This window comes from Antrostomus carolinensis, unplaced genomic scaffold (assembly GCF_000700745.2).
Source record: "Antrostomus carolinensis isolate BGI_N321 unplaced genomic scaffold, ASM70074v2 scaffold11034, whole genome shotgun sequence".
NCBI lineage: Eukaryota > Metazoa > Chordata > Aves > Caprimulgiformes > Caprimulgidae > Antrostomus > Antrostomus carolinensis.
This window is the reverse complement of record NW_010308711.1, coordinates 47,086-71,785: the sequence shown is the minus strand read 5'-3', so window position 1 is coordinate 71,785 and position 24,700 is coordinate 47,086. Positions and strand designations below refer to the sequence as shown.

At 35.6% G+C, this 24,700-nt stretch overlaps 1 protein-coding gene across 1 annotated transcript in view; it reads right to left on the bottom strand.

The window, feature by feature from the left end:
* DNAJC1 (DnaJ heat shock protein family (Hsp40) member C1) overlaps positions 1–24,700 on the bottom strand; it is a 72,374-nt gene that overhangs the window by 32,128 nt on the left and 15,546 nt on the right. The window contains exons 7-8 of the mRNA XM_010165861.2: positions 20,335–20,425; positions 10,156–10,322 (exon numbers count right to left, since the gene is read on the bottom strand). Coding sequence (XP_010164163.2) covers positions 10,156–10,322; positions 20,335–20,425 — 258 coding nt within the window. The remainder of the gene's footprint in view (positions 1–10,155; positions 10,323–20,334; positions 20,426–24,700) is intronic.

Sequence of the window (24,700 nt, the reverse complement as noted above, 5' to 3'; positions counted from 1 at the left end):
TCTACATCTCTCCCAGGCTGAGAGGAAGACAAAACCAGTGCAATGACTAATATTTACAAAGGCACTACACAGCTTTTTGCAAATTTATGTAAAATGGATATCAGCTTCAGGACAGAAGAGACAATCCCAATGAAGAGTCAGATTTTCAATGGCTGACTGGGAAAGGTTGAGTTCTGTCCTGGTTTTTAGGAGGACATACAAGTTCTATCAAGAAACTGTCACAAGTTCCTGTTTCTCCTCAAAGGTAAGAGGTTTCTCTTATGTCAACTACCATGTTGTTCTGTGATAGACAACTATCATGTCAATCTCAGAAATGAAACAGGACTCGAGATCGAGGTAAATTAAGAACCTGAGTTATAAAGGTTAATAACAGAAGCTATATAGCCCTAGTTCAGACCGAGGCAGGTGTCTAAGCAGAGGTGATAGTGCTGCCCAGCGCAGAAATAGAGCTGCATTTAAAAAACTCTGTGTTTGTCCAGACAGATTAACACTTTGCACAACTAACTTGAGCTCTTGGGTAGTTTTCAACTGTCAGACTCAAAAAACCCAGGTCTACATATGGAAAACACACACGTAAGCCTAGTCAGACTGAATTATGGTGGCAAGTCACAACAATCACTTCCTCTGGAATAGAGATTCAGTTGAAAAACTACTGAAAGACAGAATTTGACACCACAGCATCTATAGCATGGTGTTGAAATCAGTGTATTATTCTTCTTGTCCATGCAAGATGAGAATCTATGCTACTATATTCAATTAGACAGAAAGTTTAAAAACTCAATCAAGATCAGGAAATGTCAGGCAAATGTCAACTGTATGGCCTTTAATTCAATACATATGCACATTTGATTTATTTTTTTTTAACTAGTATATAAGTGTTTATATAACATACTGTTACTATCTTTAGCAAACGTCCTTAGGGAAATATGTATTTTGGCTGTTTGTTCCCTTTGCAATCTAGACTGAAGTGTGGTTGTGCTGTGAAACATACTGTTTCCAAAAGCTTTCTCCCTGGCTGTCATGTCAAATAATTTCTCTGTATCATTTAGGTGCTTTTTAATATTCTCCTTAAAGGCTCATAGCATGACTTTCCTGCTTGCATAGATTACAACACCTCTCTACCCAAACTAGTTCTAGCCAGCATGGCATATTTGAGAGAAGAATATTATTGAATTACATATTCTATAAACACACCATTACTTTCTAATAAATATAAGAATAAATAAAGAAATAAAGTTTCCTGTGCTTTGTTAATCTACCCAACCCAACCAATAGGTCAAACAGAGAAAGGCAGAAAAGGAAATACATAAATTCCACATTTTTACATAGCAGTTGTTCAGTTAATGTTTATTCACAGTCTTTATATATATTCCTGACCTATTTTAGGCAAAGCTCCATAACTCTTGGTTCAACGTTTACTGCTCCTGGCATTTGGCCCAGTCATAACAATTATTTTCTCTGAATCCATCGCTAGGAGAATTTATTTTCTTCACTTTGTATTCACAAATACAATTTGTTCTTTGTTGCGTATCTGCCACAACCCTGAAAACACCAACTTGAGATGCTAGTTGAAGAATATATCATAATCATCCTATAAACTTCATTCTTCCTTAAGAAAAGCTGAGGATTAAAAGCATTACCTGTTTAATACTGCAGAAGAAATTAGATTTCTGACCTTAATAATTTGATATTCACAGCTCAAAAGCAGAGGACTTAATCTAGATTTAAAGATGCAAGTCATCTTCTCCAAGGAAAACTCAATAATTAAAAATAATATTTTTTAAAAAATCACATTTTATTCTCCCCTTAAAGCTATTCAAGTCCAAAGTGAATTCCATAGAGGCTTAAATATTTAAGACAGAAGCCTGAAAAGAAGGTTATTGTCTGAACTTCAGGAAAGACAATTCAAAGAGTACATAAATCTATTGTTTCTAAACAAAATAAAAAATACACCAATTGGCTAGAATAGGCTAAATATACTAATTTGCTAGAAATAGACTGCTCTGGTTCAACACTCACATAAAGAAACAAAAAGATTAGCCACAAAACCAACAAAAACATTGGCTGTTAAGTATGATATTTGAAAAGCTCAAAGATTTTCTAGTTTTCTTTTGTTCATTAGTCTGGTTGACTTGGCAGCTAGCAAAGAGGAAGAGAAAGAGGAATAGAATCACTAATATGTCTGTGTGGGACAAAAAAAAATTACACAAACATTTCAGAATAACTAAGGTGCTGAGCTACTGTTCTGGGAAATCAAGTCCTGTTCCTGGCTTCACAATCACAGTATGTAAGGAAAAGGTGCCTTCTCCACACTGTTCAAATTGTTATCATCAATATTTTATCAATATCATTCTGTTGCACAGAAGAAACATGTATACATTGTATACACTAATAACCCTATTGTAAATATGATAACCATAGGAGTTACCTATAGGACAAACTGTAGAGTTATTTTAAAATGCAAACCCCAATATTCTACTCGGGCCGAGTTTGCAACATTTGCATTGACACAAAGTATAATAAACCACAGGAAAGCCTGCAGTCTTCCGATTTAACATTTTAAATATGACTCTAATGCAGATTTTTGGGTATTTTTTAAAAAATGAAGTATCTTTTCAGTGGCGCTATATTGCTTAAGAGTTTGGTAATAGAATACTGAGATTTTCACCTCAGGGTTACTAAATTCAATATGGCCCAGATCAATAGTGACTCAAAGTCATCACCATTTGATGAGAGTTTGGAGCTCAGGCTAAAATGTATTATGAGCTTAGACTAGCTCCTACTGAGTAGCTTCATAACTGACACTAAAAGGTATGGTTGCTGGCAGCATCAATAGAGAGCCTTAAATTCAATGGGCACACAGAGTGATTTACTTTCTTGACCCACAGCAATCCCTCTGGGTCAGGGTCAAGGCACACTAGCAGGACACCATAAGGAACCTCAGACTGCTAGTTGCTTACTTGTACCTGTCCCAGGAATAAAAGAGATTTAGAATACAGACACACTTTTCAGATACCGTATTTGTTTCACTGCTTAGAAAAAGAAAATTAAGTTATTTCAAAACTAGATGACCTCAGGTAACACCCTAAAACAGAATAACCCTTCCCCTCTAAGACCAATTTATTATAACATCTGGTTTACACAGCACCTTAATCCTGCTAAGATACAAACTGCTTGCTTAAGGAATTAACATTTTTTAAGAGCCTGGAAACTGTATTCAGGTAATCCGTCATATGACGTCTGATTAGAACAAGCACCATGTTATTTGCTACTAAAGAAAAAGCATACTCGGATTTCAAAGCAGCACAGATGTGGGAAGATTCAAGGCAGAAGAGAGCAGGTGGCAGGCTAGCTGGCAATTATGAAATGTGCAAGATTTTAAGATGAACTAAGATTTAATTGTCAAAACTATACTTTTTAAACTAGCAAAATAATAATTTAGCATTTGCATAGCATTTTGCCTTTTAATGTTATAAAGCAGAGAGACCTCCTTTGTACATTTAAAGTTATTCTACATCATTGTTCCATAGCCAGCTTTCAAATAAAACCTTCATGATGAAAAAGCTCACTTGGTTATCAATATTCTATTTATGAAACACAGTGCTTTGATGGCCCAGGCTGAGAAAAATAAAAACACAAACTGCATTTTCACCAGAAAACAGTTCAGTACAAGATCACCACAGCCTACAGTTCAACAACTGGAAAAAATGGTAACTACTGTTTCCAGCATCTACCAATAAATTGTGTAAAAACTATGCTTATATATACTTTTGTTTCATGGTATTTTTAATAATTCTAATTTAAGGGTAAAAAGTGAAGTATAGCAAACACAAGAGATCCATTTACCTAAACTTCCCAAGCACTGTGCACAAAAATAGTTTTTACTACTCCTGCTTTAGTAAAATCAAGTCAGGTGCTCCTGAAATATCAAAAACACCCAAATGCCAAGAAGTGCCGCATGATAACATGAAAAACAAAATTAATGAGAAACATTATTTTCTATCCATACATCTGGTCCAGCTGGAAGGGATCAGGAACTGTCTTTCTCCACCTTTGTCTCCCCTTTACAGAGCAAGCAAATATCAAAAGGTCAAAAGTATTCACCCCTCATTGAGGTAGAACTTGGAACTCAGTCTTCAGAGTCAAATGAGTCAAGTAACAATAGGGAACGAAGAGGAGATTCCAGTGGAAGAAGATGAGCAATTTGTAAACCAAAAGGATTATAATCCTGGTCCCACTGAAGACAATGATAAATCTCCCATTGATTTCTCAAGGGCCAAGATTTTCATGCAACAACAACGTTATTCACATAAACAATCAACTCCTATGAAAACAATGTGTCACAAATCATGTAAAATCAAATCAGAACAAAAATATGAGAGAAATCTTACTGGGAGAGAAATGACTTGGCAATGATTCATCAGAATGATTACAGAAATGGTAAATACATATATTCTTGCAAAAGGACAGAACAAGATCAGATGTAACAAAATATGTCCTTTAATAAATTGCTCTTTTTGTTCCAGCTCCAGTAATAGGTTGCCCAACAGGAAAGTAAAGTGTTAAATGGCTACAAAGTAATGTAATAGTGGCTTAGTAACATATGCAGGCCACAAAATCATACAGCCTAGAAGGAAGCCCATGGTAACATTTCCCTCTAAATTTCCCTTAATTCCTAACAAGCATACACAGAACACTTTTCCCAGTCAATTTCTGGTGATAAACAAAAAAATAATAATAATAAAAAAATCATTAGCTCAAGCTAGGTAAATTAGGCTACTTATCTCCTCTTCACAACCTGAATGAAGATCTAATCTGGGAGTACAAACATTTAGCGACAAAACAAAAGTAATTTCAGAAATAAACTTTTTCAGTACTTGCTTTGAAGAGCTTTGTTATCAGTAAGAGTGAGATTTTAGCAATTCCTCTTAGCTTCTAGTCATATGCAGTTTGCATGAACGCTGTAAACAGTGCTACATGAATATGCAACACAGTGCTAGGTAAGTATACAATGTCCTATGTAGGAAAAAACCCTCAAGAGTCGCATTGCTTCAGTTTCATGGTTTCAAGTACAATTGAGTCTGCTCACACTTTTCAATGGGGTTTAAGAACAGGATAGATAGTCAAAGAAGCATTTCATAAACGGTCTGAGTAACATGCTCTAGTTGTGTGTCTCCCCCTACATGTGTTCCCAAATCTGAATTTAAACATCCTGGCTGCAAATTAAATTCAATATTTCTTTCTCTCCAAATTCATGAAAGGTAGTAAGTAAAGATAAATGATTATCATTTTACCTAAAACAGTCTGGAATGGACTGGGAAAACAATGTATTCGGTTATACCCCAACAGTTTCCCTCTTCTGGTCTAAAATACCACCTATTTAACCTTTCCTCATAAATATGACTTTCTGAATTCCTGTTTTTTGCTGATCTAGCCTTCCTTTTAATTCTTCTTTCTTTCTGAAGAATGCAACAACCAAAACTATACAAAAAGTCCTAAAGGTGGATGGATGACTGCTGCAGAGAAATGCAGAAAATTTACCTCTCAGTTCTGTAATGCTGAGTATTATTTAAATATCTCCCAATAGCTAACTTCCTTTTAATATTCAGTTCTAAGTAGAAAGTAACAACATAGCAAGACAAACTCCTTATGGACATAAACTTAGTGTGTTCTCAAACTAAGAAGAATAACTTCACTACGCTATAAGCATGTTTTCAGCCAGCTATGTAACCTTATGAAAAAAATCTGAAAACACTCCTCTTTCTACATCCCTTGGTAGATCATTTTACCTTGCCTAAGGAGGAAGCTATTTTCCTCTCTATAAGCCTGCTGCGTATCTACTTCGATACTTAAACCCTATGGAAACAGTAATCAACAGTACATTCATAGCTGCTACATCATATTCAGACACCAGACCAATCTAAAAACACACTGGTACTCCAAATTGCATTTTATATTATTTTCCATGTACTATCACATTGCTGCTACTTCATTTTGAACTGACAGTGAGATCACTTAGTAGGGTGACAGTGGCATATATTTTTTTCCTTCTTAAAAGGGACAATGCCTGCTCTTCAGTAAGGATGATACTTTAAATGAATTCTGAGGTGAGAACTAGCCTACAAAGTCTTCTGAATTTGAGATTAAAACTTTACCTCCTCATTAGAGATGGTAATTCTCATGTCCAAGCAATTTTCCTTAGCCTTTATTTTCAAGATCATTGTCAGTAAACACTGAAGCAAATTATTTGTTTTATTCAAAAGCTATCCCCAGATCACGATTAATCTTAATTCCAGCCTCTCTGCCCAATTCCTCTTGGCCTATTTCTTTAGGTAAATCAACATTTATCTTTTTCTTCTATTCAGTTACAATATCCAGCTGGACACACTGAAAAGAGCAGCAACAGTTTATGTCTTTCTATGTACCAAAAGTGATTTTAAAATTTTTTTTTCAATTTTTTTTTTTTTTTTACACATACAGAATTCAAGTTATCATCAAAAATTAGTAATATTTATTTTACAAAGAAAATTGTAATTTTATTTTTCTGCAGTGCCAAAGCCACACTCTTGCTCTACGAATAAAATGTAGAGCTCTCATTTCAGCTTAATGAAACTATGGTGAGTAACATACTTCCGAAAGCCATTATCTTCTCCATGTTGGCAAATCTATGTTAGAGCGCTATTTAGTCTATGACAACGTTACTTCCTAGAATAATACCTGTCAGAAAAACACCCAGATTCCTGTTGCAGATGGAAGAATAAAAACCTTTATTTTTCTTTTATACAGCTTTGATGCATCTAAATACATAACCTTCGACTTCCAAATCTACTCTTCCAAAGAGTGCAAATGTACTCTTCCAAACTGGAAGAAACAGTAAACAGCTTACAGGACTGTAGCCCATGAGCCATTAAGACAGCTTCTTTTTTAAAAAAAAAAAAAAACAAAACCAAAAAACCCAAACAAACAACCAAACCTCAAAAATGAAAGGAACCCAAGCACTCAAATATTGTCAAGTATTTAAAAAAAAATAAAAAAAAAAATCACAGGGACTGGACTTAAACCTAACAACTGAACATAATCTACATGTTCATCAAACTGGGCACTCTGCATGGTACAGCACTTCCAAAACACTAATCCATGGATTACAGGTACCTCCTAAAGTACAAATGTCAACAGTGCAAAGCAGTTAATGAACAATACGAAATGAATTGTAGTCATCTACACTTGGGATACCAACATCAGGGACAGCAACTCCACTTCCTTATTTCTGGACAGACGAGATAGTAATGTACTACTTTATCACACTACTTTGATCTTTCCATACTGATAACTACTTTCAAGCCTGGCTGACATAGTCCACACCTCTGAGCGAGAAAACAAAAAAGCAAAAAAGGAAAAAAGGAAACAAGCAAAAAAGCAAAAAACCAGGAAACAAGCTTTCTCATAAGTGAAGTATGACAATCCCATGGCAAAATGATTTATGAAAGAGTAACTTCAGCTTTCTCATAAGTGAAGTATGACAATCCCAAGAAAAACACTCATGGCAAAATGATTTATGAAAGAGTAACTTTTTCCTAAGACAGGCAAAACTTTGAAGTGGATGTTACACACCACTTTATTGCATGTCCATGCAAGAAGCAGAAGAGGGAAGCAGAAGAGGGATACTGTCCCAATTCACATCTATGATGTGTAGTGGAGGAATACATCTTTCTAAAATGGAGAATGTGTCAAATGACAGTTAGGAACAATTCACTTGTGGTACAATCATTTTCCCAGTGAGCTTATTACAAATCATGACACAGAAATTCTCATACTGACATAGAAATGGCTCCTACAAGCTACTAGAGCCAGTAACATACATTCTCCATGTCTTTGTACAGTCTATGAATCTGTTTCTCTCCGCTACCTTGTTCTCTTAGCAGCATCTCTGAAGACACAACTTCTATATACTCTGTGTAGGAGGTACAAAACTACAGATGGAATAAGCCCAGTCTTATTCAGTCCCTTAATTTTAATGGAAATCCAAAGGAAGATTCAATTTCCATCAGAGCAGAAGGTGAATTTGGGGATCTAGACAGTCAAGCATGCAACCAACCTGAGCTACTGTCAACAAATATACATCTTTTCTCCTTTAATCGTTTGCCCACATAGCCTGGTAAGCAAAGCTGGTTCACAGAGATCCAACTAACAGGAATCCAATCTACAGGCGCCTCTTGAGTTAAGGTAAACAAAGCAATGACTGTACATATGCTCTTAACTCTGAGGAAACTCATCTCTAGAATTAAGAACCCGAGTTCTTACTTTCTCTAAGTGCGTGGAAAATATGCTCCAGCATTTCAGAATTTAGAGTGTCAATCCCTTACACAGAAGTCAAAAGCCAAGCATGTTAACAGAACGGATTTGTTACAGAAATACGAAGGTAAACATAATGCAGATGTACTAAATAATACAGAAAGACAAGAGCAATAGCAAGAGAAAATTGGCAACGGAGAAATCATGAAGCTTAGGAATCCAACAGTGGTAGATGATTAAACAGGTTATGCAAAATTCAAATTATTTCAATAAATATTGTAGGTCTGGTTAAAAATGAGAGGAAGTAGTTTTCACAGCCTTGGAAACAACTAAGTAAGCAAAGCTGCAGCACAGAGGAATCAAACAAATGACTATTTTGATGCCGAAGTCAATGTGTTGCCCTAACTCCACTCCAAACACACCATTCTTCTAATTTCAGTCTTCCAGGCAAGGCAGATTTTAAAGTTAAGGAGACCAATTTATAATATTTCTTCTGTCACCTATGTACCTGTAACCCCATGCAATGTTACAGGCTTGGGGAGGAGTGGCTGGAGAGCTGTCTGGCAGAAGAGGACCTGGGGGTGTTGGTCGACAGCCGGCTGAACGTGAGCCAGCAGTGTGCCCAGGTGGCCAAGAAGGCCAACAGCATCCTGGTCAGTATCAGGAATAGTGTAGCCAGCAGGACCAGGGAAGTGATCCTCCCCCTGTACCCGGCACTGGTGAGGTCACAGCTTGAGTACTGTGTTCAGTTTTGGGCCCCTCACTACAAGAAGGACACTGAGATGCTGGAACGTGTCCAGAGAAGGGCAACGAAGCTGGTGAAGGGCCTGGAGAACAAGTCTTATGAGGAGCGGCTGAGGGAGGTAGGGTTGTTTAGCCTGGAGAAGAGAAGGCTGAGGGGAGACTTATTGCTCTTTACAACTACCTGAAAGAAGGGTGTAGAGAGGTTGATCTCTTCTCCCAGGTAACAAGTGAGAGAATGAGAGGAAAAGGCCTCAAGTTGCACCAGGGGAGGTTTAGATTGGATATTAGGAAAAATTTCTTCACAGAAAGGGCAGTCAAACATTGGAACAGGCTGCTCAGGGAGGTGGTGGAGTCACCTTCCCTGGTGGTATTTAAAAGACGGGTAGATGAGGTGCTTAGGGACGTGGTTTAGAGGTGGAATTCATAGTGTTAGGTTTATGGTTGGACTCAATGATCTTAAAGATCTTTTCCAACCACTATGATACTATGATTCTACCTCAGTTCTAAGATGAAAACTATACATTTTCAAGACAATATGTTCTAATAAAATTTACCAGAAGATAATTACACTAACTGCCACTAAGAACCCTTATCTAAGTACCAAGAACCTAACAACAGGTCTAAATTGAATTCTTAGGACTTTTCCATAAGTCAGATGAAATGCACACAATACGTAAACAGTTCTACAATCAAAAGACACTACACTTGGACATTAAGTGTCCACTTTTTTTTAGATAGAGAAGAATCTATTCTTGCAAGCAAAATATTATTAACTGCAATTAAGAGAAAGAAGCAAGCCTCTTGTAATCTGACAGCATTATTATTCTACCAGTATCTACTGAACAAGAATAGTATTTATATGAGAAACCATAAAGAGCTCTTATATATTTTAATCAAAGACATCCTATTGTAGCAACATTTCCAGTATCATTAAACAAAATACACTGAACATTAGTATAATCTTTTCCATTATGTCTCTGCCTGACAATTAATACTTCTTTAGACTTCAATGGTATATGAATATTGTGGTGGTATACATACATTATTCCATCTTCTTAAGAGGCAAGCAAATGAATCAACATTTAAAATATACAACAGTGTGAAAGATTTTGAACTTACTGTCTTTTTTTGTGTTCTGTTCCTGCCTCCCAACCAATCATCCATCTGTTCCTCAATCTCTTCAATTGAAGCTCCATGATCATATGATGGAATATATGCACTTGATTCCAGAACCGTGTATACAGGGAATTCTAATTTTGGTTTCTTGACTTTAGGCTTCTTCTCCTCTATGCAAAAGTAAAAAAGAAGAAGAAAAAAGTTATGCTACATTAAAATTTCCAAGGAGGAAGGGGCTTCAATTTCTTTGTTAAAGAGAGAAGTCAGAGTTTTGCATAATAATTTTATTTTTACAAAAAGTAAATAGCAGTGTACCCACTTAGCCCCTCTTCTATTTGAACTATGCCTTAAAGGGCCAAATGGGGAGCCCCCATTAGCTAAAATACAGTTAGCTCTTGTCACTGCTACACCACCTGGCAATTAAGATTAGTACAAGTGAAAGCATAGAGAGCTGTTAAAAGATTTTGAAACTCCAGCTGCCTTCAGAAAAACTGGCGAAGATAGAAAGGTGAGTTTTACACAATTCTGTATTACTTCATTGTCAGCTGTGCCGAGAAAAAGCTTCTGAGTCAATAGATAGCTTCTCTGTTCTCAGATTTCTGTAACTACAAATAGCTCTGTTCTAGCACTTCCACATTTAGGAAGACTTAAATGTTAGACCTCATTTTTCAAACTGATCACTGTTTTCTGCTCTCTCTGTCCTTCAAATGATATTAAACGGGAGCAGCAAACTTGGGGGACAGGAAGGAGGGACAATAACAACCTAAACCCTAGCCAATGAAAATGTATCAGTTACGAAAGATGATCTAAAAAGAAAGATTTAAGATTGATTGAAAATTGCCAGAACTTTAGGAAAGACAAGAGGATGAAGATCAGAAAGAGAAGCTTGAACACTCAGAAAACATTTAGAAACCTCAGGTATGCCAAGTGAGACTCCTGGTTTTTCTTCATTGTTTTAAAATTATGCTGTATTCACAATAATTGGATGCTCCTAATGATGCTACTAAACCAAAAGAGCTGATCTAACAGCTGGCTGCAGCCAGAAGAGGAAAGTTCCACTCTGCCTCCACCTTTCTACTCTCCACTGTGTGCTTATGTGCTTCTCTCTCTTTGTGCTTTGACAGTCATCCAACCACTTAGCAAACCAATTCACCAGTCTAGTAGAAAATTATTCCTTTACACTCAAACGAAAAGAAAAAATCCAAGTTGCTTAAAGATCATGGGCAAGGAAAAGGAGAACCACACTTCCCAGCAGCAGTGGGCCATTTGTCCCATCTGGGGACAAACTTCTTAGTAGGACCTGTTGTGATAGGACAAGGGATAATGGTTTTAAACTAAAAGAGAGGAGATTTAGACTATATATAAAGAAGACATTTTTTACGATGAGGGTGGTGAAGCACTGGCACAGGTTGCCCAGAGAAGTGGTAAAAGCCCCATCTCTGGAAACATTCAAGGTCAGGCTGGATGGGGCTGTGAGCAACCTGGTGTAGTTGAAGATGTCCCTGCTCACTGCAGGGGGGTTGGACTAGATGACCTTTAAAGGTCCTTTCCAACCCAAACTATTCTATGATTAGATCAGCTTATCTGCCTTTGCAACTACATCCTAATACTTTTCTTAGCATCAGAGGAAACACGTCTGTTTTTCATGAAAACCTTCTTTAAAAAAATTCCTAAAGAGGACAGAAGGACTGTTCCCTACAGACTCTGATGCAGAGTTCTGTTTCCTAATAGTACATATGCAGGAACAGCACAGTGAAAAGACTCCACAGACTGACAAACTCCTTGAAACTGAATACTTAAGAAAGCAATAAATGGACAGAGAATTGTTTCATGATACCTTTCAGAAGTTCAAAAAGAACAGGAAATTAATATAGATGTTAAAAATTAACAGAATGACTAACAGTCTTTTAAACTTTTAAACGTATATTGTTCAGAGACCTGTTTTTGTGAAAAATCTGTAACTTGGCTTGTAATTGTCAAATTGCTTTCAATAAACGAAATATTAAGTAAAAACTTGTATTTGGATTTTTTTTAGCATCCTTCTATAGGTATGCATAGTAAATATAATGAAATGACATACATTCCCCCCTCCCCCCCAAAAAAACAGTAAAAGAAAGCCCAAAAGTGTTAACCAGCATTTCTCTCATGGTTCAGATGTTATTAAAGACAATACTGCTGCAAAGTGTGAAATTCTTATTGTCTATTTCAAAAAGTAATTTTTGTAATCAAATTACTTGCATTAACCATTATCTCATTTTTCTCCAAAGGTGCCATATGTAATAGCTTATGGAGTCAGAGTTAAGATTTGCAAGGATAAGTAACAACGCGTGTTCACCTGGAATCAGTTAACAGTGGAGACACACCAAGGCAGTTGGATTTTCCTCTATCTTGCTCCCCGTCAGCTACTGTTTGCTGATTTTCCCTCTCAAAATATAGAAATAGTTTAAGCCTGAATGCATTTAACTAACATTTAAAAATGAAGAGCCCAGCCTGCAAATAGGTCATCTAGGTTCTTTCTGTAGCTTTTAGAAATAATTCTGTAACAGTATTTCCAGAAGGCACTGCAACCCACTTCAAAATGAAGTATCAAAGATGGTATCTAGGCTCTCTTCAGGCAGTTAAGTGAGAGAAGAAGACCTAACATAGATAAGACACCCTGCCTGTTCACTGACTAGCAAAGGAATGTGAAATCCCACCTAGAGAAGATGACTGTATAACCTCAAAAAAGCACTTAACCAGAATTAAAAAAACCCATCTCTACTGTCTCCCATGCATATACAAAAAGATGATGGAGTACAGCGTGTCCCTTACATACCACAGCGGCTGTCATACTGCATTCAAAAAAAAATTCAAAAAATAAAAAATTGAAGTCAGAGCACCTTTAGACATATGGGTCCCAATTACTCACTGAGAACAGTTTCACCTCAGAATTTTTGAAAGCCACCTTTTTGAAGAGGAAAGCACATAAAAGTGGTTTAATGGTAACATCATGAAGGATTTTAGATACTGGAAGTTCGTAAGTTATGTTCAGAGGTAGTGATGTACACTAGGAAGCCTCAACTCAAGGCAGCCAAGCACTGTTGTTCTTTCAGGTGAAGATGATGAAAGCAAAACAGATCACAAACTATTTCACCCAAACAACCAAAGTCCATAGCAGATACCTAGGAAGAAAACCTCTCTTTTCCTGTTATCTTTTCATTATCAGCAATTCAACTGGTAGCCCAAAAGACATTTCTGACCTTCAGGGGTGCTTTCCCCTGAAGAGAGTAAGGATCAGGTTTTTTAGACAGCTGAATCCTACACCTGCTAAGGCTTGACAGACAGCCAGGAAGCTGGTGCTGCTGTCACCACCACAACCTAAAGCAAGGATGTGTTTGGTGGTGCTGACAGTAGTGACAACTGCAGCTGTGATTCAGAGTTTTGAAACACAAGCACTCCCTCAATACTTAGGGTCTTCTTCCAGTAGTGCTGGGCTCAGACTATGTGGCCATTCACTATAACAGAACAGGCTTTTGAAATACATTTTACTCCTCCAGTCTCAAATATTGTTTTAACTGAACATTTCAGCCTAACTCAAATGCAGGAAAAACATACAGAAAAACATCCCAGAGGTTCCTCCCAGTTTTGTGACAGCCTACTCGCTGTCCTCTGCAGCCCAATTCTGATCACTATGCTCTGTGTGGGCACCAATATCCATCAGACCTTAACTGTGACCAAAGTTACTGGTGCTCATAAAACTAAATGCAGTGGAGAGAAACAGTCTTGATGAAATCACAACCCCACTTCAAGCTCAGAAGGGTAAGTGAATAGCTTACACTCACTACTATTTTCTGGGAAAATTATGTATTTTAATTGCAAAATTACAGTGTAGTAACTTCTCTAGTTTATGAAATAGAATTAAAAAATAAAATTAATAATTAAAAAAAGGAACAGCAGAAAGTAAATGGATTATCCAGGATCATAAGCACTATGGAAATTGTTTGCTATCTACCACTGCAATGTAAAATGATCAGTATTTTACACGAGTTACAACTTTTACAGAGTTCTAGTCCTATTGTAGCAGAAGAAATGTTGTTTTATCATTTGCTGAATTCATACTGCAAGGATACAAATTTTCTATGAGTATTTTCCACCTTTAGAACTACCAAGTTCTTTACCAGAAGACTAAATTTGGCTGCATATTTAACAGCTCAGAGTTAAAAAAAAAGGAGATATAATTTGTCCCCTATGTTTGAACAGCACACCCATCAGTGGGATCCCTACAGATAAAAATTAGCTAACTCTCTTAAAGTACAGTACTTTCTGTTTCTAAAGGCCTCCAAAACTACTGCACTACTGGCTATATATTTTACTAGTTTATGAATGCCATGATCCAGGTTTTGAAGTTTGATGAACTTCTTGCACATAATCAGATACTTTGACCTTCCTCGTTAGTCCTTCCACCTTATTACTACATTAATTTTATCACTGGCAGAATTAATAGTATCTGACTAATGGTTATTTGCTTTAAGAAGTATCAGCTGTCATTTTTAGAAGATAAGGAATCAGTTATTATTTTGAATTGAGTGTCATGTAATAAAACAGGGGTGCTTTTTCCAAAATAAGTATCAGAGGTCTTTATTTTAAAGTTTTCAGAGAAGTATATACTGATTTTGCCTGCTAGTTGATGTAAATGTAAAGAATTCAAGAGACTTTTTCACAGAAAAAACGACCACTTCATATAGAAAGAAACAAAACAAACAAAAAACAAGTGCTGAACTTCTGCAAAGAAAGTATGAAAAATCAAGCTGGAGCTCCCTCTCTCTGCAAGGCTTCTAATTCACAGAAAATGTGGTCAAAAAAGACAGCGATGTCTTGAAAAACACAGAAAGAAAAGGGACAAACTGACTGGTATCTCATGCAAGAAACATAACCACACACAGAGGAAGACAGCAATCATCTTTTTAGCGAGTCAGTAAGATACTGCACTGAGATCTCCTTCTCTTACACAATATTGTTCACTTATCTATGTAACTATGAAAGACAACCAAAATATTTAAAGTATTAAAATTTGTTTAAAACATGACAGAGAAAAATTCATTTGCAGTGTACATTTGTACAGCAACACAGTCAGATAAAATGCAATAGACCCAAAATACTGGAAAAAAATTGTACGAAGGTTTTGACAGTGGAGTAAAAAAATGGAGCAAATTATATTCAATATCAATCCAAATATGGGGCAAACACTCATACGTTTAAAAAGTACGCATTTCTGTACTCAAAGTCAATGGGATTATATAAATGCATCACAAGTTAGAGACAAATATATTTATCTGCTGTACTGAGACCTGGAAGCTAGTTTATTTTTAAGCAAACTGACTAAAAACATGCTCAGTTTTGAATATAGCTTCAACAACAAAATACTTCTCACAAGTTGTACAGTTTGATGTCTTTCATCTTTTTCTGTGAGTATCTACCCTTCCCCAAAACTTCCTATTCCCCCAAAATACCTCATTCCCGTCACATGAAAGGGTTAGAAATAAACCTCAAATATTTGAGAGCTAATTCGCCTTTCAACAAACATATAATGAAACGCACATGCCTCTGTCACATGAGCTTCATAACACTGTGTGTTAGTGGAATATTTTCTATAAAATCTGAAGCAAGTTTTGTAGGGAGAGGCATCATATAGCCTAATTGAAACAACTGGAAAAAGCAGACGAGCTTGCAAGTTCAAAATCCTTCCAGCAGGCCTGCCAAAACAATCAGTGAAACGGATGATACTTAAAGTTTGCCATAATTAGGCTTCAGAGGTAACAATTAAGTAATCAGAACATTCACACCCACACCGACCAAAAAAGCATGCATTATACAAATTAATTTTCTCTGAACCTGCCTGTCAGCAAACCATTACTAAGCAGGCATGTGAACACTGTCTTTTGGCAGGGATTAATACTAAATACAATTACCCAAGATATTTGTTAATTATTTGGAAGTAAACATAAAGTCATCTTCAGTATAGTGCTAAATTACATAAATTTGGTCAAAATGGTTTACAGTGAAGAGGAAAGTACAGGAAGAAGTAGGAACATGGACTGGCTGGTAGTCTGGGACCAATTAGATCAAAAGCATTTTTAAAAATTACATAGCTAAGCACCTTATGCCATATCTGCACTTATGAGGGACTGTCTGAAAGGAACCTTTGATGTAAGAGCTTGCAATTATGAAACAAGTCAGAGCAATAGGAACTAAAGTAATCTGTGATTCTGTAAACAGAACAATAATAGTAGAAGAGACAATTTTATAATCATAAGATGACAAACATTAGAACACTATATACAAAGGGTCCAATACTCACAGCTATATTGGAAAACTAGAGTATAGAAAATCCACAGAAATTAAGGGCTAAAGAAATGCTTTATATAAAGAAAATCTGCAGATTTCTTTATAAAAGTCTGCACACTTTTTTTTTAAGCACAGAAAAATGCTAATAATGAACAACTGAAAGCTAAAGCTAGAGAAATCCATACTGAAATTAAGATACAACTACATAACAGTAAAATTGTCTGAACAAACCACGAAGAAAGGAAGGCACCTCAAGGTTTTCTGATTAGTATCATATCTTGCATAACAAGCTGCTAAAAGCTAAAGTGCATCATTGGTACAAGTCAAACAAGACAAGTCATGAGAATCAGTATTTTTCAGATTTTTGCCTATAAGGGTTTGAAATAAACACATTATACTAAATGATGTAGTGATGTCTTCTATCCCTAAGTTTCACAAAACAATATAAAAAACTACCCAAACAACATGTGATATTCCAAGCTGTCTGGAAAGGGAGAACCATCAAGCCTAGCCAAACTTAATCACCTGTATTAAAGGTTTCACTGCAGCTCTAGATGTTTCACAGCAGGCACTCAGGTAAGACACGTCTTACTATAAAGCCCTATGCAGAGATATAAATACCACTATAGATACCATCATAAAGCCCCAATACAGAAAGAAGGCTAGTCATGCAGTCATAGGGCTAGTAACTTTGTATTTTAGGTAAAGCTTGAATGTGGGCGAGACAAAAACAAAACCAAACCAAAACAAAAAAATCAACCACAAAAACCTAAGTACTATTTAACATGATTTATAACTAGAAACAAAACAGTTTCTTGCCATGGATTGTTCCAGGTGCTTTGTACACCAGGGCAAGAATTCTGAATTTACAATGCATGGTAACTGGGATGCCAGTGAAGAGTTCACCTGTAACACACAGGTCCTATTTCTTTAAAAAGGCACAGTTTAAAAACAAAATTAAGTCTTCATATTGAAGTCAGGGAAAATAAACATAAGAAGAACAGGTAGTAAGAGAACTACCAAGGATAAGTACAAAGAAAGAAAAAAAGATGCGTTTCCCCCCGGAATGGACATGGTTTAAAGAAATACTCCATGTAAGAAAAGGACCAGTTAAGTTGCTAGAATTTGTCTTAATAACTACTCAAACCTTGCAATTTAAGTTTAAACTGGCAGAGTCATCTGTCCTGACAACATATGCCTAAGTCTTCTCAGTTTAATGACAACTAAGTTCAGTTAATATATATTGTATTTTACATCCCATGACTATGAAGAACAGGGCTATCTATTGTTACAGAATCATTTCCTGATGCAAGGATTATATGCATGTGTGACACTACAGGAGAGGGAGAAGTTAAAAGAAAGCTTATTAATTAAAGTACTTTTATCTTAAAATAGATTTTGTCTTCTGGTATCTGTATGTCAAGAGGGCATCAGAAAATGCAGGGCAAACCATTTCTATTATTGTACTTAAATCACTCAGTTACCTGTAATTCCATACAAAAATCACATTTCCTAGAACCATAAGGTCTGTATTTTAATTTGCTATATTTTTGTAAAGTAAAGTTGTAAAGTTGTTATTTTACTAAGGGAGTAATGACAGTTTTGAATGGACTGAGAAGTGATAAGGAACACTGCAAAAGTGCCAGCAAAATAATTCAAAATTGTGCATAATATTGACTTACCAATAAATTACTTTTTCACACTCCTTACTAAATATAGCACTTTAATGACATCTCAATTCTGTCCTCTCTTTCCTACTTTACAAATTATATTTTCCTCCACCAGTACCCTTCTCTGGTTTTAGTTCAAGCCGCCTACAGAGCACCGCACAATTTAAGCAGGAAAACAGATAGACACGGGGGTAAACTAGCAATTAGGTCATGAAAAAACAAGCACTGTAACCCAGCTATTGCTAATCTGCATGAGATACACTTACTCAATTAGATAGATGGAGCTGTTATTATGAACTCGTATTCCACGGATGGTCTCTAAAATTAAGAAGAATGGGGGCAAACAAAATGCACATTTGGTGATTTACAACCTTTCTATGCTAATTGTGAAGTGACAGTGCAGAATAATATAATGAAATAAACAAATTTAACAGATGCTTTGCATGCAAGCTTCAGGAAAAAAAAAATATAATTTTTTTGCCTACAGTAACATAGATGCATCTCTTGTTCTTCTCTTGGGAGTTTTATTTCTTTTAAAAAAGGTAACTGACAGCTCATTTTGCTACCCAGTGATAGCACTGCTATGGCTAACCAACTTAATTCCTTGCCACATTCCAAACTCTGCTAATTACAGGTGGTGACTCTCAGTCCTTCCTCGTGCTCCCTGCCAGCAAGCATATCAAGGGAGGGCAGGATGCCAGCCAGTGAGACTGGTGAGGACTGGCCCCTGCTCACACAAGTGACTTTGGGCCACCTGGCAGACATGGGGGTCCACACACCACGTCGCACACAGCAGCATGACAGGGGCAAGGTGCTGCTTCTGAGGGAGGTCAGAGGTGACCTGGAGGGTGACAAGTGCCAAACCTGCACCTCTCACATGTGGGCACTGCTATTGGAGGTAACAAAAAAAAGTGACTCTCACGTGACGCCTGGCAGAGAAGAAATACTGAAAAGTTCACATGTGGTCTTTCAGGGAAACACAGGAACATGCACACTACAATTTTAATGACTTTATACTTTCACTTCCACTTCTGTTTTCAAAAACTAATCCTTTTAAAACAGTAGTCACAGATTTCAATGAAGAATGTATGCTAGCTGTTTTGAACAATGGCAATACATTACTATCTGACAATTTAACAAGTTTTTAATAACCCAAGTCAAGATTCTTTTCAAAGGCCCATTTTGTGGTAGGTATCTCAAACACAATGGCAGGCCTCCCTAACAAGCATTAAATCCACTATTTTGCTAGATTTGGCCTGGGTCCACGATGCTCACTGAAGTGCCGAATGTTACCCATTTTCTCCAAATAGATTCAGCTACAGATAAGTTAGGAATTATTGCTGAAACTGGATCTCTCTGCTGATTTTACAAAATTAAGCTATTTTGTAAATACAAAAAAATGCAGCTGTATTTTAAGTGCCTAAAGGCTATGCATACTCAAAGCTAGCAAATTATTATAGGGCACTCAATGCACTTGTCAGAATAAAGGAACTTAAAAAGCATGCACAAGTACAGTAAATAAAGCAAGCATGCACATACAAACACAGATTTAAAAAACTTTTTAAATTGTCATCAGAAGAGGGTAGGTTTAATCATTGTCAAAAGCAAATAACAGAGAAGAAAAGGAAAAGTCACCTATAATTATTCTGAATACTTTATTAAGGGAAATGCTAATTGCCTTTTCTGGTCTTTTATAAGAGCATAAAGACTTTAAGGCACTTATTTCAACAATAGCACGAATCCATCTCTGAAGTCTGTATCCCCACTTTTGGAAATTCAAATTATGTTCAATTTCCATCACAAAAATCAAGTCAATATGCACAAAAGAATTATTTTTAAAAAATATTTACAAAGAGAATACAAGAATGCTCAAAACGCAAGAGGTCACTTTTGAAAATGTATACTTTGAGATCCATACGTTTGAGATTTCCCTCTCTTCTTTCTAGCAAAGTACGCTTTTGTTGCTACTATATAACTATCACCCAAGTTTTATGCTTCTATAGGAACAAATCAACAGCCTACTGCAAAATTAGTCACAAAATTAAAAGCTTAATTAAATTTAACAGCAGTACAAAAATATATGAAGCATATATTTGAGAAGATTATAAAAATATTTGTTCACATACATCCTGTGTAGCAGGTATATCATATGACATCTTTGTTTATTAAGACAGTGGTAAAAACTCACTCTGAAGGGTTTCAAGTTCAGCCTTAGCCAGGGCATCTTCTTTCGCCTTCATTTTTGTTTCTTTATATTCTACATATAATTGTCTGGCATCCTTTAAGAAAATGTTGCAATGGCATTAGCATCCTTATACAAACAAGTTATTGCAATGGCTCTCTTAAGTTCTCAATTAATCTTGCAAAAAAAAATTTAAGATACATTAGTTTCCTTGAGTTACAGCAATTTTCAGTATAGAAAGTATTTGTTTAGAATGCAGAATTTTTGTGTAATAAAGGTTCAAATGCAATAGCATTTATATTAGAGATTATGATGCTCATTGACAACCTGAAAAGCAAAATGGTTAGAAAAACATTTCTGATCACTACCTACAGCATTGTAAGAGGCCATGTATACACTTTGCTCACATTAGCAATCTGGAAGTTCAAGGAAGAAAGAGAAGTTTTTAATTAGAGCAGTGTGTGCAGGGACAAACAAAAGCAATTTATAGGCAGCAGTCGTGTTAGTGTGAACTCATTACGGTAACACTAACTGCATGTTCCAAAACCCAACTTTTTTTTTTTTTTTTTTTTTTAAACCAACTTCTACATTGCTATTAAAGTGCTGAAAGTATATATTAAGTTTTTTCTCCAAGGATTAAACTGCATTCTAATCTGAAATCTATTTGGCAAATTTATACATAAAAGTAGAAGTCCGGTCACAAATCTCCCAATAAATTACATATTTCTGAAATCTGACTAATTAGTAATTATAGATTTGCATTTTAAGCTTTCCCATATGAACAACCAGATTGCTGAAGTAAGAGGTATGGAGAATTTTCTTACTCTCACTTATCAGTTTAAGATATTTCTATATTTACTCAAAAACAATTAAACTATAATAGAAATGCTGAAATAGACAAATTATTATTTTCCCAGCATGCAGAAGATCTACTGTATTAAATAAAAATTAATTATAGTATTAGATAAACCTAATTTTAGTTCTTTATAGCAAAAAATAATTTTATTCTTGTTGTTACATTAACAGTCCCACTTTTTACAAATAAAAGGTGATTCAAATTCTAATGTAGGAACTATTATAAAACATCAGTAAAAATTTTTATAATTTCAACTATAATCTCAAAAATTTGAACAGAACCTAGCCTCATTAAAACTTAAACAAGATATATTAATAAACTTTGAAAATAAAAGCTGAGTTAAGCAGTCATTATTGCTGCCTCTAATGGTAGAGGACATCAAAAAACACTGCTTCCCGCAGAGATACTATGACACAACAGTTGTCCTTTGCATTATACTGGCATCTACCCTTTCAAAGGTACTTGGCAGAGGTGGGACAACCCAGGACAGAATCATGATCCAGCTCTGAGGAACTTTGTAAAGTTTTGGAGACATCTCGCTGATACAAGCCAGCATGCCTAAAGAACAACTCTGAAAAATTCCCACAAAAATTAGTCAGGTTTCATCTCCTTCCAAAATACCTCTTCTTACTCTCTATTTGTCTTTACATTTGGGTACAGGAAATGGGAAATTACATTTCTCTGCCAGGTTTATGTAGGAGATCATAGCACACTGAAATTTTGAAGACTACGTAACTTTTTGCTGCTGGAACATAACAAACGAGAGCATCTCACATGCTTACAGTTTTGTTTTGAGGGATGGGAAAGAGAGAGGGTTTGGTGGTTTTAGTAGAACTGGGGCTAAAAAACCTGTGCAGGTACTGGAGAACCACCGTTAACAGCACGTGAAGCCTTTGAGGAAACATATCCAGTTTCTATGTTAGATTGTTGAATGAAAAAATTAGGATCAGCATTGGTTCTCTCTTTGGTTTACCTGAAATATGAATTTTTCCACATGTGGAAATTTTCCTTATACTCTCCAAATTAGGACTATTTGCATCATTAAGAAATAGAAACAGCCATAAATGCAGCAGTTAACTTCTGCTATAAGTCTGAGACATTTGGGTTGCGTGGCACACACAGGACTCAGACATACTGATATCCAAAAAATGCTTTTGTTTAAGGCTATGATTTTAAAACGGCTACATTTAACCGGCATTTAAATTTAACCCATTTGACACTGAAAGCCAATATTTGATGCTAAATTCTGGTGTAAAATCCATTATTGCTTGTGGGATCTCCAGACAGCAGGCACTAGGGTGTAACTGTCAATCTCTCCAGCATGTCAATCATGGAACAATTGGAAATGTGGCTTAGATGAAAATGAGACACAGTAGCTGAACAACAAAGAAAACTAGTCAGATGCACGTAAATGAAATTTAGTAGTATTGTTCCTTTATAGATATAAAATGGATTATCACTGCCAGTGGAGCAATATCCAGGTACCAAAGGCAACATTACTCTTTTAGCTTACTAATCACAATTTATTATGGCTGATTTCATTATCACAAAAAAAGGGGAGACTGTAGAGACTGTACATTTTGAAGGACACAAAAATGTATACATATAAAGTAAAGCAAAGAAAGAAAACAAACAAACAAAATCATTCAAAATGGATTTTGAAGATTTGAAAATCAAATCCTTCCCACAAAAGCATAAGAAGTGGTTCTACAGGTTGTAAAGAGAAATTAAAAGACACTATACAGGTATTGGGCCTTATAAGTCAAATAAACCCTGGAAAACAGTTTAAAATTGAAAGTTTCTTGACAAAAACTTCTGCCTTAACATAAATAAGCATGTTTCAAATTACTCTTCATTAGTTTTTGATTGTCTCAGTCTAAACAGGAATATTAATTTTCATGCATATTCCATTTTGGTAGTAAGATTACTTCAAAATAAATTTACGTTCAGATTTTTTGCTTTCCAAAGTGATAAATTTAAGCATTTTACCTCAATACAAAACATGCCCTAAAAACACTAGCAATATACATACAGCCTCTTCCAATCTAATGCTGCTTCCTTAAGATTCAGTAATGATTCTTCTTTTAGAGGATCTTTTCCCAAAAACAGCTCAAAATATTCGCAACATCAAAATTCAATACCTGGTGTATACTTCACCTTCAGTAGGTAATAAACATAAGAAAAGCAACATTTTTGTCTTTCTGGGGGTGGAGAGGTACAGAAGAAAGAGATACAGAATTACAAAGCTTGCAACTGTTCTAACTAAAAGCTCCAACTTACCTAATAAAAAATATTTTGTTCTCATTTGCAGGAGTTTGAGAAGTTCTCAAAAAAGAACATCAATGCAAACACATTACTTTTCTTCACTATCAAAGCAGTAATATGCATGCAGGAAAGCAAAAAGAATAATGAAGAGGGATAATATATGCTGGTTTATTATACTATGATTTCAAATACACACTTTACAAAAAGTAACAGAATGAAAAAAGTGTATTAGAAATGCAAAATCCTGCTATTAGTATTTCTAAATTATATTTCAACTGTCATGTATAGGAAGTTCCTATGATTACCCTCATATTTAACAAAAATTTCAGTGTTAAGGATAAAAACTAAAATTGACAGACAAAAACTTCATTAACATATTTGCAATGTTTTAACCACAATTAAGAACCAAGAATTTTGAAAAATTCTTGTATTTCCATTCCTCTTTATATCACTATTGTCTCATACCAATAAATTTGAGATTGCCAAGACAAAGTTGCACTTGAGTCATGCAGAAATACAGAAATTTTTGATACTGGACTTGTAAGAGGTTTTTCCTTTGTTTGTTTGTTTGTGAGGTTGGGTTTGGGGTTTTGGTTGGGGTTTTTGATATTTTTATTTTGGTTTTGTTTGTTTGTTTGTTGGTTTTAAATCAACAGATACAGTGTTTATTCAAATTGTACTAATTCTGGAACCCCAAATTTCAGTTCCGAGTAAGAATGAGCCACTTTGGCCTCCCCATGACTTTTGGGGAGGGTTTTGTTGGTTTGTTTGCCTCTTTTTTTTCTTTTTTTTTTCCCCCTCCAGTTAATCTTCCTGGCCTTCTGATTTACCTCAGAAAGACTAGAGATTAGGAGAAATAAGGCAAACACTGGAAACAACTTGCTCTATTTGCCATATGTGAATATGCATTTCAGATTGTGAGATAGAATCAGCTTCACATTTTACTTCTCTAGGTGAGGGACTGATACAAACAAAATGCATCCCCTCAGAATTCACAGTTAACTGGAAACTCTCCCACCAGCACACTTAAAATCAGTACATTGAAATAATTTTCTTTGCATTAACTTTTATTAAATCAATCTATAGACTTATAGAGAGATATTTGTATTAAATTCTTGAACTACTTTATGTCTTTTTGAGTACAGTGTTCTTGCACAATTTGTACAAAAAACAGAGAGAGAAAAAGGGGTCAAATTAAAATTACTGCAACATCTGACCTTCAATTTGCTGTTTCTATGCAATAAAAATGAC